General features: G+C 32.4%; 1 protein-coding gene across 1 annotated transcript; it reads right to left on the bottom strand.

The window, feature by feature from the left end:
- Positions 1–12,942: 12,942 nt before the first annotated feature.
- On the bottom strand, positions 12,943–13,837 carry LOC106299091 (ethylene-responsive transcription factor 4-like). Its single transcript, XM_013735230.1, has one exon. The coding sequence runs from the start codon at positions 13,708–13,710 to the stop codon at positions 13,174–13,176; it is 537 nt and encodes a 178-aa protein (XP_013590684.1). The 5' UTR covers positions 13,711–13,837; the 3' UTR covers positions 12,943–13,173.
- Positions 13,838–14,931: the final 1,094 nt, after the last annotated feature.

Raw genomic sequence — 14,931 nt, forward strand, 5'->3', positions numbered from 1 at the left:
ATTTCCCAATAAAAAATAAACTAAGAGGAAATTAAAAAATAATACCAAATAGGTGCGAGCCGGCACAGTTTATGCGGAGTGTGCGAACTAATAACACCATGATTAACCAAGGTTCTTAGAGTTCATAGGCTAAGAACCGTTTCTTAGCTTTTAACTAAGAAAAGTTAAAAACCGTCTTTTAAATAAGAAATATAAGAGCATGGTTAACCCCGGCTAAGTTCTTAACTCATGATATTGTAATTTTTTTTTTTTTTTACCTTTTTTGGCTAAGAGACGGTTCTTATATCTCTTAGCCGAAGCTAAGAACCCAAGTTAAGAGATTCGGGTTAATCATGGTCTAAGAGCCGCCTCTTAGACAAAAAGTGTAAAAAAAAAAGTGTCAAATCATGAGTTAAGAACCCCAAATTAAAAATCCGGGTTAATCATGCTCTGATATATATATTCTACAAATTTGGAGTTTGCCTCGGAAGATGATGCTCCAATTGACCTCCATCCTGCCATTAACATCACCAACAATCCATCCTCATGATTGCGAACCAAACACTCACATGATGACAAGAGGTGAAAGGTCAATTAAACTAAGTCAAAAAGTTTAAGAAATGGAATGAAAACAGTTATGGAGAGAAAAGCATCTCTCGGGAGGATGTAGTAACCGCTAACTCTTAAGATTTTTTGCTTCGTTTTCATCTATTGCTTAATGTCATATTAGGCTATCTTTATGTTGCAAGTTTTTGTGATCATATGGTCTTTCAACATGATTGTTACATTTTATATGGTCTTAAAACCATATCAGCTACATTTAGTTTTAATGCATCAAAATTAGTTTTTTTAAAGACTAAATATTAATAATCTATACTATTAAAACTGAATTACAATACTGTTTGGAAACATAGATAATAGTATAAATGACAATTGTTTGGAAACATAGATAACAGTATAAAAAGAACTATAGTGTACTTTTAGTAATTTCATTAATATAATTTCATTAATTGTCTTTTAATATTTCACTCAGATTAATAATTTCACTAATTATATTACCTTAATAATCCATCACATCACTAATTATATTACCATAATAATAATACTGTATATTTTTATTTATTAGCTAAATAACATTAACTTTTTGCCAATTATAAAGTAAAAAATGTAAAATAACTGGATTTTGCATATGGTTAGACGTTCGGTTTAGTTTGTTTTAGTAAAAAAAAATTTAGAAATTTATGTAGCCAAAAACATAATTCAAAGACATGTTTTTGTGAATAAAATAATAACTTAAATCAAAATAATAAAAATATATTACATTTATTTTCACTTAATTTTTCACTCCATATAATTATTTTACTAAATAAAAAAAAGTCTTTCTATTTCACTTAATTTAGTGAAACACATAGAAAGAATCTTTTTTATTAGTTTATAAAATCAGTTAGGCATGAACAATGGCTATCCATTTAGGTACGGGTTGTTCCTTTCGGGTATCGTTTATCTTTTGTTTTGAAATTATGCCCCACTTGAATATTATAAATTTATGTGTGCGTTTTGAGTTGGGTTCTTTTGGGTCTGGATGAGTTCGGTTCTGATGTATAGAAACCTAAAAATATCTAAATAACAAATGTATCTGAAACGGATTCGATATTTGTACCAAAAATAATCATATTATCCGATTCGATCCAGGTCTTTTGAATACAATTATATATTTTAAGACACATCTAAAATGTAAAATCAATACATGCGCGGTTGCGCGGATCAATCTCTAGTTTTTTTATTTAAATCTAAATTCTTAAATGAAACTAGGATAGTCCCAAAATTCAACATAAAATGATTTATATGTCCGTGGACTATGTAATTGATAACATGTTGAATTAGATCCAAGAAAAGGAAGATTTGTGCCTCTCATGAAACAGACGCAGACAATTCTATGAATCAAACCATAAAAAATTGACCACCGATCTTAGCTTTGTGCTTCTCAAGGTAGATCTTTTTAAAAGCAAGATCTTCTAAAGCCACATCTAGGCCTGGGCGTTCGGGTCGGGTTCGGACCGGTTCCTTTCGGGTCCGGGTCTTTTTGGGTACTAAATATTTAGACCCAATAGGTACTTAGAAATTTTCGGTTCGGGTTCGGGTCGGTTCTTCTCGGATCCGGGTCGGTTCTTCTCGGATCCGGGTTGGTTCTTCTCGGATCCGGGTCGGTTCTTCTTGGATCCGGGTCGGTTCGGGTCTATAATTAAAATATCCATAAAATACCCGTAATTTTTCGGGTCCATATCGGGTCCAGGTCGGATTCGGGTATTTAGGATCTGAAAAGGACATGATATACCCAATTTCATCAACTTTAGTTGAATATTTGTCATAAATATCTAAAATTTTACAAAACAACTTAAATAAAACTATTAATAATTAAAATAAAACATTTTAAAACTCTAAATTTTACATTTTAAAGTTTTATATTACTTTAAAAATGTTAAAAAATAATAACAAATGTTGATAACAAAAGATATTTCAACTAAAATAAAACATTTTAAAACTATAAATTTTACATTTTAAAGCTTTATATTACTTTAAAAATATTAAAAAATAATAACAAATGTTGTTAACAAAAGATATTTCAAGTAAATCATAAAATAATATATATAAAATAGAACACAAAAACATCATAGTTTTAGATATACATGTTTTTAAGTCGGGTACAAATCGGTTCTTATCGGGTCGGGTCTATTCGGGTCGGTTTTTTTCGGGTCCGGGTATTTTCGGGTCGGTTCTTTTTCAATTCCGGTTCTTTCGGGTAAAAAAAATTTAGACCCAATAGGTACTTGTAAATTTTCGGTCCGGTTCCGGGTCGGATATTTTTGGTCGGTTCCGGTTCGGGTCTTCGGGTCCAGGTTAAAATGCTCAGGCCTAGCCACATCTATGAAATCAAAATTTAGCAATCAGATCAGTGTATATATGTACATAACAACTAACCGGAATTACTTTAGTTATTACCTCCAGGTTCGAGTTCTTCCGAGTTATACATAGATAACATCTGAAAAGGATTTAAATCTCTGAAGTCTGAATGAAATCATGAGTTTCATGCTAGGCCTTTTTTTTTTCTGAACAAGCTAGGCCATTAGATATAGAATAGGGCTATTATGTTTTAAGACCAGCCCAATTTAAATTGAAGTTTTAGTAAACTATTACATAGTGTTTTTCAGGCCCATTATAATTTCATTAGTGTATAATTATTTAATTTTTTCATTTTCAAAAAATCCAATCCCTGATTTATATATATATATATATATTCCTTTTACTTTAATACAATTTTTAAATAATAGATTAATTGATATAAAACATTCTTAAAGTGGAATATATATATATGTGTATATCAAGTAAATGTTATTAAAAAAATCAAAGTTTTAACTAATTATCCAACGAATATTATAGCTAAAATCTATTTAATTATAATACAAAACTAAAAAATTATAAGCTACTAATTTAGTGTATTATTAATTGAAAATTTTAAAGTAATATACCAATTAAATTCTAAAGTTCTCCAATAAAAGAATTCTACTTTAAATTTCCTTTATTTCTACTTCAATTTTTTTATTTTAAGTTTTAAAATAATAATATTTTTTGGTAAGTGTTACAAGTGTTAGAACTATTCGCATATAAATGAATTTGTGATTCATATAAGAGCGAAAACACAGAATATGCTTTAAAATGTGTATTCAAAAAGGTTAATTCATACCGAATCATATTAAATTGTTTGTTTCAAAAATAGATACATTAGGAAATGGTCGATTTTGTACAAGATTATCAAATTATAAATGAATTATATAATACATCATTTTACTGTTTCAACATCGAAAACCGACTAGAAATCAACATAGTTTACAAAAAAATTTAAAATTTGATCACTCATAAATGAAATACTTAAAAGAAAAAAGCATTTGCCCGGTCGCATGGCTCAAACCAAGAAATATAAAGAAAAATATTTGGCAAAACATAATAATAACTTACCAGTTCTCATTATTTGTATCATCTAAGAACACAGTCGTGTAGACCTCCTTTTCCCAATCTTTTCCTGATGAAATCATTAGTAATTAAGGGAAGAAAGAAAATTATCCGCCGGACTGACATCACCTGATTTCAGGGCGTTGATCATGAAGGTTATAACAGGCATCTTCCAAAGGCTCAAACAGCTTCTGGATGCAACGATTTCCTGATTGATACTCGCGATCAACGTCTAAACATTACAATGACAAAAAGTAAATTAACAAATGAGAGGCAATCCAAAAAATAAATAGTAAGTAAAGATTTATTATTACCGGTGGACCAAGAATGTTTGAAGTCTCACAGTCAACTATCAGTTTGCATCCGGTTAAGCAAATTTTGGTGATTATCAGAACAAGGCAAAAAAAAACAACCTCATTATATCAACCAAAACTATATAACAACCTCATTTGAATGTAAAGTTATTTTTATACAAAGTTATCAACCTAATTAATTGTAATATGAAGTGATCATCAAACCAAGACTACCAAAGTCTTTATCGATAATTCTTTGCTAGGGATCCATATTTTTCAGGTTATTTCCTCATTTTGTTTTTTCTTTCATGTTTTATTTTAAAACAAATTAAATTGTAAATGTATATAGGCGGGTCCATTGAGCTTAGTCTTTCTCAGATCTGGTTAGTTGGGGGACATTACTATGAATCTGACCTTAATACAATAGAGGTATATGATGAGAGGTATATTTTACTCCTTTCTTCATTTGTATTTACCATTATTCACTGCCATTACTGTTTTTAATTAAGTTTGATTTCATGTCAATTTGTAATATTTTCTCTTTTTTCGTCAGTATTTCAACCTCCAAATAATGATCCCTCAGAAATGAGAGTGATAAACAAAAATATAGTTCAGTATAACTCAACTATTTGTTTGTTTTCTTTTCATTTAACATCATAAAGTTCACAACCCTTTTTGTTATGATATAAATGTATTTCTTTATTCTGATGTTTAGGTTTTCCTGGAGCATTATCATGACAACCAACCACGATTTTCGTCTATTGGACAGTATTATTAAGTTTTATATAGCATGAAAGTTATCTCATTAATTTCATATCATTAAATTTAAAGGTTTGGTCTAGAAAAATCAGTCCATATGCATGGTCTAAATTTCATACCATTTATGAGCATGTAATAGAATTTACTTACAGATATAGTATTTGTCTATATAGGGAAACATATCAATAGACAAGGTGTCAAGACTTCGAATGCATGGATTTTATACAAGTCCCTAGTGAATATATAGGGAAACATATCAATAGACAAGGTGTCAAGACTTCGAATGCATGGAGTTTATAAAAGTCCTTAGTGAATATGTAATCAAAGCAGCATTTGCTTCGATATCTTCCTATAGTGGCTACCAGAACGGTGTAACAAGATAAATATGAAGAGTATGAGTCGACGTCTAATTATTAATAAGTTAATTGAGCAACTCGATTAGTCAGTACTCTCTTATATTTGTGTTTTGCAAATTGTAGGATATGGGCGATAGGAACTGTGGCTTGGTATTGGCCAATCACTTGTCGGGTATTGTCCTGCCATTATGTTTACCCATCTAACTGATAGTCCGGTGAGGTTGGTGCAATGGAGCGATAATCTTTTATAGAGATTATTATAGTTTAGTTGAACGTTTATTTTAGAATTTTATTCCCTCCGTTCTCAAAAATAAGATTTTCTAGAGTTTATTTTTGTTCCAAAAAATAGATTTTCTATATTTTTAAGGTAATTTGTATACTTTTGAAAAACATTAGTTGTGAATATTTGAATTGATTAAATTTTATTGGTAGATAGTTATTGAAAAGTGTATTGAAAAATAAATTGTAAGCATTTATTATATTATTAATAAACGCAAAAACTCTATAAAATCTTACTTTCGGAAACGGAGAGAGTATCTTTTATAACTGACTTTTTGATTGATTTTTTTTAAAATATAATATAAGAAAAATATAAGTAAAATATTAAAACAAAATGAGAAAATTATAAGAAAAATACAAAATATATAAATATATTTTGGTAGTTTTACTGTGTAATCTTCTAAAATGAATTAGAGAAAGATGTGTATAAGGGAAATTAAGAGAGATGCAGTTAAAGCCACCATATCAAACTGCATCACGTCTTATGAGAAAACATTAAAATAATATATATACCCAACAAATTTTAATTTTAATACCAGTTTTGTATTTAAAAATAAATTATTAAATTCAATAAAATATTAAATTAATATTCATATTCATTGGGGATTTTATTGGTTTTAATTTAACCAAATCTTAGTTTCTTGTAGCGTGGACATTTTTTCTTACTATGATTATTCATTTTCAAAAATATAATTTTTTACTTGATTGAGTACGTAAACTGATTTTCACGAAGTTTCTTTCAAGATTGTAGAGTGGTGATGTTTGTCTAGTTTTGTTTGGTTCGGCTCTAAATCCCAGTTTTAAAGTTTTTTTTACGTTAAATTCATATTTTATTGTTAAATTTTATTTACATAATTATGATACAAAGAACTATGAAGTCACAAAGGCAAAAACAGCTGAGAGGTATAAAAGACGAAGTTAAAATCATTATAAGTTGCAAAACAAATGAGACATTGTTTGTTCTATTTGAACCCAAAAAAAAAAAGACATTAGCCATGTTCGTTAAACGAACGAAGGCTGCGTCAGCAGCTAGAGATCAAAATTCAGAATAAAAAAAAAAGAGTATCCAAAGGGAAAGAGAGAAGAACAGGGGAAGAAATCTTTTGTTTTCAGTCGCAGAGAGGTGCCAGAAATGAGGAATAATGGTCTCTACTTTTTTGGCATCAGCGGCAACACCGGAACGCTTCTTTTATTCTGACGCCGCGTCTCTGCTCAGCGGCAACACCGGAAAACTTATGAACAAATCTATGACGCCGCGTCTCTGTTCAGCGTTCGTTAAAAGAACAGAGCTATTGTTTGTTCTCTTGGTGAAAAAATAGTAGGATCTTAAGAAATTTTTACTCCACATAATGAAGATAGTTTTAATTTTCCCACAGACTGTAGCAATCAAAATTTTATAATCTCCTTCGAACATAATTGATCTGAATCTCATATTCAATGTGTTGTATTTTCATCAATAAAGCTTTAGCTTCAGCTTTCACGGGTGTGCTTGAGAAATTTTTTTGTCCTTAACTCCAATAAAGAGTTTCTTCTTTGTGATTGTGTATTACCCATCTAGCTCTTCTGTATCTTGTATCTTTGTTAAAACCTCAAAATTGCATTAGCAAAGCTCTCAAGAGTAACTAATGGTTCTCGAGATCTTGATTTGATGGTGTGTAAGTCTATTTTTTATTCTATTGGAGGCTCTTTGGTCCGAGTCTTTAAATGCTTTTAACTATCTCGCACATAAGCAATGGTATATTGGTACAAATTTTATATTAATACTATAAATTATCCAACTTCAATATTCATATTGACAATTGATCTACTAATTTTCTTTATCTTTCTTTAAGAGAACATATTTGGATCAAAATCAAAATATTCTCTAGTATTAACCAACATTCAACTAATTGGAGTTGAAATCAAACATTTTTGTACTTGTGGATTAAAAAGAATTTCATAGGCATTGGAAGCATATAGATAGTCACAACTCATAAAATATCAAAAAAAAAAGTCAGTAAACATCATATATTATCAACAATTTAGATCTTAGAAATTATGACACAGAAAACAAAATAATAAATTACAAAACATGTACTCCTTAAGATAATATAATATAAATTTATGAATTTAAAGAAATTTATGAATTTTTAAAGAGGTTTATGAATTTTAAAGAACATCCACATCGCTGGAGTGTCACACGTATAGTAATCTCAACAAGATAATATCCATTTTAATCTAATTTAACTATAGCTATAGCATAGAGCTTTTAATCGATGCAAGAAAAGAAACAAACGCAACTCTGAGCTATCATACAACAATGTCAATAAGAGAGCACTAATCTGATTCACTTTGATGCGACATTTCTTGCTAGAAAAGCACTGAAAGTTAAGTGATTTGATTGATATTAATTCGAAAAACAGTATCTCTGTGGCATACATATAAATCCCATTCTAGTCTTGTTCTAGGAGAATCCAAATGGCATGTATATTAATCCCATTTTAGCCTTCTAATATGTTTGGCTAGCTAACAAACAAAGTGTGTCTGCCTTATTTCTATGTTGAGCTGTTGCCTCTTCTTATCAGGTTTGATACGGACCTTAACAAAGAAGTTGCCATTGAAGTTATTGATCTGGAAGAATCGTAAGTATCTGTGCCTTTGATATGATTTTCTCGCTATCGAATAATGTAGTCTTGACTTACACTTTTGGATATCATTCTGTTTGCTGTCTAATAAAATTGAATATTGGTATGTGCTACTTTTTTGCTATTCTAAAGGCATTAATTAAATAGTCTGTAAAAAAACTATAGTTTTCAGCCCTATTATCCTTCTCTCAAGTATACGACAATGATCATTGCCCTTATTCTAACTAGACCTTTTACTTCATATCTGACAGAGAAGACGAGATTGAAGATATTCAGAAGATATATCCTGGATTAACGTAAATGTTTTGGCAATTATTAGCATGCAAGATTGTCGTGTTCACTTCATATTTGAGTCTTGTTACAATGCCGTTGTATCACCGAATACTATGGTTCTTACTTCCACCAGACCAAGTTATGGATGGAATATATGGCTGGTGACTCAGTTGCTGACTTTTCCACACGCCCGGGAAAATAGAATTTCTTCTTTCCCTCTGGCACTTTCCTCCACAAGTGCAATATAAGACAACATATAGGATAATATATCACCAGTTTCAGATGATTGAAAATGTCATGTAATTCTCTTTGTCGGTCTACTTACAATATCTCGCGCAGCAAGCTAACAACATTTTCACTTGCTTCTCCAAAACCCGCTTAAACTCTTTGTCTCAATGGCATAAAGACTATGCAGCTCCTGATTCCTCCAACATAAATTTAATACTTGAAGGTAATGAGTGATTAGAGAAATGAGGCTGAGGCTGTTGATATCTCTATACTAGTACTCTATCCATATGCTACCCATGATCGCCCGCTCAACACAGAGAATATGACAGTCAGGATCATCAACCTTTATTGGACAAAATAATAAGTAAATTCATTAGCCAGACAAGTGGACATCCGTCCTTTGCAAGTCGGTTGCATTCATTAACTCGGTCGTGTTTGGTATCACCAACTCATGGTGTTGAGCATTTGGTTTCCCGAATACATGTTTTAATGAGATAGAGCCACTATCTATAATGATTACCTACACGTCATATGTAGAATTATACAATGTATATACGAAAATACGTAGATGAGTAAGTGGTCCCTTGATGGTCGGAGAAATTGTCAAAAGTATCAGTAGAACGAGAGGACCAAGTCACATAGACTATTTTATTTTATTAAAACCATATAGTCACAGTCAGAGTCACAGTCACAGTCACAGTCACAGAGTTAAGAAAAACAGAGTTTTGTATATACGCCGTTATCATCTACGTGGATCAAAACACCGTGACCGCGCCTATACATTAGTAGGATCCAGTTATCTAAGCTGACGTGCCTAGACTGACTGTCTGTCACCTTCCACATCTGATCAACACATGTCGTTACACGTGACGATGTCACATTGGGTGTTATTGCAGATAAGAAATTTGTTATTTGTGTGTGCATCTTTATTCTCTTAATAACTTACTACTTATTTCAAGCGAACCCCTCTGTTTCCGATTGTGATACGGGAACCACCGACAATATTTAAAATGGTTCAGATTGCAATCTTGAAGAAAAAGATCTATTTTATAGTTCTTATAATTTGTGTAAATTTATAAAAAAATTATTTTGGTAAATATATATATATTCAAGATGAAGTCTTCATCGTCGCTCCAGCACCCGAGTGACATGACATATCATAGTTCATACTATCTTTAATATGGTTTGAATGGTGACGTGCGGGACAACTGCGGGACAACAAGTGCGGTGCAGTTGTAATAGTAACAAAATATATAGATATATAGGTATATTTAGAGATTTTTGTTACTATTCACTGCGGTGCAATGCGGTGCGGAATGGTTCGTCACCATTCGAAGCCATATTTTTCATTTTTTCTATATTACATAAATTTTATAATATAAATAAAATTTATGTTAATGTGTAAATCTAAAATATAATATCCATAAATATATGTTTGTCGATATTCATGTAAATATCATTTCTGTAAATATAAAGTAAAAATAAATGAATATCTTTTTCACATGAAAATTGCATTTTCCATTAATAAGAAGAAATAGAAATGAATTGGAATATAATTAACTTTAAATAATATGCTATTTTTTAAAAAAATAATATGCTATTTTTTAAAAAAATAATATGCTATGTTGAATGGAATTTGGTTGAGGGGTATGTCTGTGGGGCTAAATGTCATTACTAATAAGATAAGGGTTAATCCAAACTATTTAATTTTTAGAGACCCCAGCATAAACCTCGTCAACACGGAATTTTTATGTTTTCATGCACTTCTCACGTTTCTGATCCTTAGCTGCACAAATCTAACAAAACTGAATATGGTGTTCATAACTTTTTTATTCACGTAGTTCAATCGAATAAATAATGTTTAGGGCGTTTCTAAAGTCATATTTTTTTGTCGTCAATATTATATATTATTCAATTTTTCAGTTTTAATAATTTTTATTATTTTTAATTAATAAATAATTATTTTATCACATTAAATATTATTTTGTCAAACTTTTTGTAGTTTTATAGTTTATAAAAATTACAATATGACGTAAATGATGATACTTATTTAGTGATTTATTAATTGAAAAATATATAAAAATTTAATTATGTAAAAATAATAAAAAAATACAAATACTGCAATATATTTATATGTTTGATTGCAAATTTAAACTAGTTAACAATAATAATTTAACTATATTATAAAATATAATATGATAAAATATGTTTTTTTGAAGATTTGGTATGATGAACAGTGTTAACACTTAACACACCATATTTACATAAACTAAATTTGTTAAAATTATATCAATTTTGGTGTTTTGTTGGAAATGAAATTACACTAAGTTTTTTGTTTTGTTGGAGATAGCCTTAAACCAGAATTTGAACCGAGGTAGTACTGTATTGTAGTTTGATAGCTATCTATGCTTTAACAGAGTTCAAGATTCGAGAAAATGTTAACAATTTATTTCAAATGTTTTTCTACCGGTCGTCATGGCTTCTAAAAATTAAAATAAACAGAATACGTGAAAGAGATAAGTGGACCCAATTCAATCTTCTTAATTCCTAAAAAAAAAACAGTAGCAGAAAAGAGGATTAGAGGAAGCAACTACCACGTCTACCCATGTGGAAAATTATAGTTTAATTCCAGCCGTTGGATATGAGAGATAGTGCTTAACTGCTTATACGTTTTGATAGCAAAGCTGGCGACAAGAACCCCAACCCTATCAGATCTCACCTTCCTTGTCTCTCATTATGAAGCCACCTTATCCATCTCAACCTCCGTAAAACGTCATCGTTTACAGTTTCAAAACCTTGTTAACAATAACATGCATGACTAATTCTTCGTGTTCATAGATGTTCTGCAAACTCATCAGTAAGTCAAAAGATTGTCCAAACACTGAAGGTAGTAGGGCCCATGAAGATGGCGTAAAGCTGTAAAGAAGTATTCTTCTAACATACGCCGCAGCCAAAGATGGGGTCCTCCCATGACTGGTGCTTGTGTGCATGACACTTGGTCCATTGTTTTCAAGCCGACGACAATACTACAACTATTTTATTTATTTATCTCTAATAAAATACACAACTATAGGTATCATTATTAAAATAAATTAAGAAAAAGGTATTGGCAGTTAGCTGCTACTCGTTTTCTCCCTCTTATCAAATCATATATCTTTCAGAGGGTTAGAGATGAGATGAGTTCATTTAGTTTCCGGAAACGATGGCTCCTTCAGTTTCGTTTGCCGGCTTCTGATTCCGGCGTCGCTCCTTATCCCTCGGGGTTGACGGCTGGCTCTTTGCCGGTTCATCCGGCGTTTATATATAAGTGCTGACGGCGGCGGTGGTTAGAGATCTACGGTCCGTTTTTTGTTCTTTTTTCTTTTATGTGCATGTGTATATATATATCGGCTCGACTTTTTGGCTCCGGGAGAAGAAGGTTGCTACAACTGCTTCATCGCCGGTTAATGACTCCGGGAAGCGGAAGCTCTTTCAGTTCTGCGTCGCCGGCTTCCGACCACAGACCAGTCGTCTTTGCTCCGTTGAAGATGATGGGTGCTGTCGATGGGTTAATGGAGAAAGCGGATGAGATCTCGTCAGTGGGACGATTGATTCTCTCTGCAGAGTGGTGAGGGGTTTGATGTGAAGCTCTCTTCTTCTGAGTTTGTGGCAGATGGCGTCGGACGAGATCTCGAATAGATCGATGCATGCTCTCCGATCGTCGAAACACAGGAGATGAAGAGATTGTGTGATGTTGGCGTCTCGACGAGCCAATCTGTTCCCGGCAGGTATTCCGGTGTTGTGATGATGGCTAGCGGTCGGTGGAGTCATGGTGACGGCGTGAGTAGCGAAGATGCGTTTTCCTCTTTCACCTTGATGTTTGGACACGTGGTTTACACGTGTTGGCTTTAGGTCGTTTAGCTTGGACTTGGTTGCGTTTTGGCCTGGTTAATAATGTTTAGTGGATCTCGGTTTGTAATGTGCGGGTCTTTGGACTTTTCGATAATAATAATAATATAATTTAGACGGAAAAAAAAAAAAAAAGGTATCATTATTAAAATATAATTTCTAACACGACTCGAAAAGCGCTATAATAATTATCCTTTAATCGTCTACCTTTGAAATAGATGACAACGACATATCTTTTCCAGAATTTGTTTGGCTATTAACTTATCATTTATAGTATATACTAAAACCTTTGAAAATGTAGTAACATCGTTTATATGTACGACTTTGAGAAACCAGTAGCAAAAAAACAGAAAGATAATAACAAAAGTTCATATCTTATGTTATACGTTGATAAAAATATATACATAACGACTTTTCCATGTCAGTTTATTTAACTACTATCTCGATTTTCTTAGATAGAAAAAGATACTAGGAGGACCATACGGCCTATTCCGCCGGAGGAGCTAAGGTAAGATCCAGATTTAACGGCTGAGGTTTCTTCTCACCTCCACACGTAGCAGCCGGTGAAAACGCTTTCATGTTATTATAGAAGTAAAGAGGACGCGCAACGGGAACCTGATCATAACACGCACCACCGCCACCGCCACCGCCACCACCTCCTAAGCTGAGCTCGAGCTGCGGAAGTGTTGCTAGTCTTCTCCCTGTGGGAGAGACGGAGTCGACGGTGCTACTCTGACTAGGACTACGAGCGAAACCGCCTTCTTTATTCGCGTTAAGCTCAAGAACCGTCGGAGGAAAGTTCGTCTTGGCCTTAGCGCCGCGAAAGTCTCGCGCTGCAGCGTCGTAGGCACGCGCCGCGTGCTCAGCCGTGTCGAATGTTCCGAGCCAGACCCGAGTTCTCTTAACGGGGTCTCGGATCTCCGCCGCGAATCTTCCCCATGGGCGTTTCCTCACGCCTCGGTAACGAACCTCTTTCCCATTACTCTCGACCGGGTTCGGGTCGGGTTTCAAACCCGTTTTCATTTTGAGAAGATCGGTGAAAGAGTCTTGTGGTAATGAGAAAACAAGTGTCTTTTATAGGGAGAGTAAAGCGAACGCTCCTTTTAAGGGAGCTTTCTTGTGAATAGTCATTTACATGGTTATTACAGTGAACCGGTTTTCTTGGGTTTCCTTTTGTATCCTCCACTTATATATAGCCATGTGTTTACTGCTTTCCTGCAATTCTTTTTACTGTAAGAATTTTATTTTCTTAACTTGAAGTTTATCTTCAAACATAGACTGCACGGATCATAATACAACATCACTATGAATCCTAGTTGACATGACTACGAATCCGGATTGGCGCATCACTCACTAGCAAAAGCGGCAAAAACTATAGACTATATTTTTTTCCATATAGATCAAAACACGGACAAACATAGGGGGTCTTCGGAGAATCGACTCATTTAACCAAAATTTGTTTTAGTTAAATGGATAGTTGATAAAAAAATCATAATACGACATGGGACGATTGAAATGAACTAAAGATTACTTGCTATCAAGAGTTTAGAATGCAATTTGGTAGGAGACGGTTTTGAAAGTATGTTTCATTCATCCATATTAAATCTATAAACATGTTACTTCCATATATATATATATATATATATATATATATATGATTCCCGGTAGATGATCTGATTTGGATGTCCACATGTTTAGAAACATAAAAGTGAAGAAACATATTATCATTGCCTGCCTATTTGGTAAAAAAAATTAATACTAAAGCTATAATATGGAACATTCAACAAATATCGAATAAGATTTTTTGAACATCTGGTTAATTATATTATTACAACGATGAGAAATATTACATAGACGATTTTACAGTTGGCATTTCTACCAGTTTATGAGAAGACTTATTCTTGGGTTCACCCCCTAGGGTGAACCTAGAGGTTCACCAACCAATAGGATTGTGTTATTTCATATTCGATATCTTTTAAAAAATGAAACAAAATATTGTCAAATTATATTATCTTTTTAAAATTAAAAGGTAAAAAGAAATAAATAAAAAATAGTAATAATTACAAAAAAAAATATTTTTAACGTCGTCAGCAAAACATTAAACCCTAAATCCTAATCCCTAAACCCTAAATCATAAACCCTAAACCCTTGGGTAAACCTAAACTCTTGGGTAAATCCTAAACCCTTGGATAAACCCTAAACCCTTGGATAAACTCTAAACCCTTAGGTAAACCCTAAACCCTT

This window comes from Brassica oleracea, chromosome C6 (genome assembly GCF_000695525.1).
Source record: "Brassica oleracea var. oleracea cultivar TO1000 chromosome C6, BOL, whole genome shotgun sequence".
Lineage (NCBI taxonomy): Eukaryota > Viridiplantae > Streptophyta > Magnoliopsida > Brassicales > Brassicaceae > Brassica > Brassica oleracea.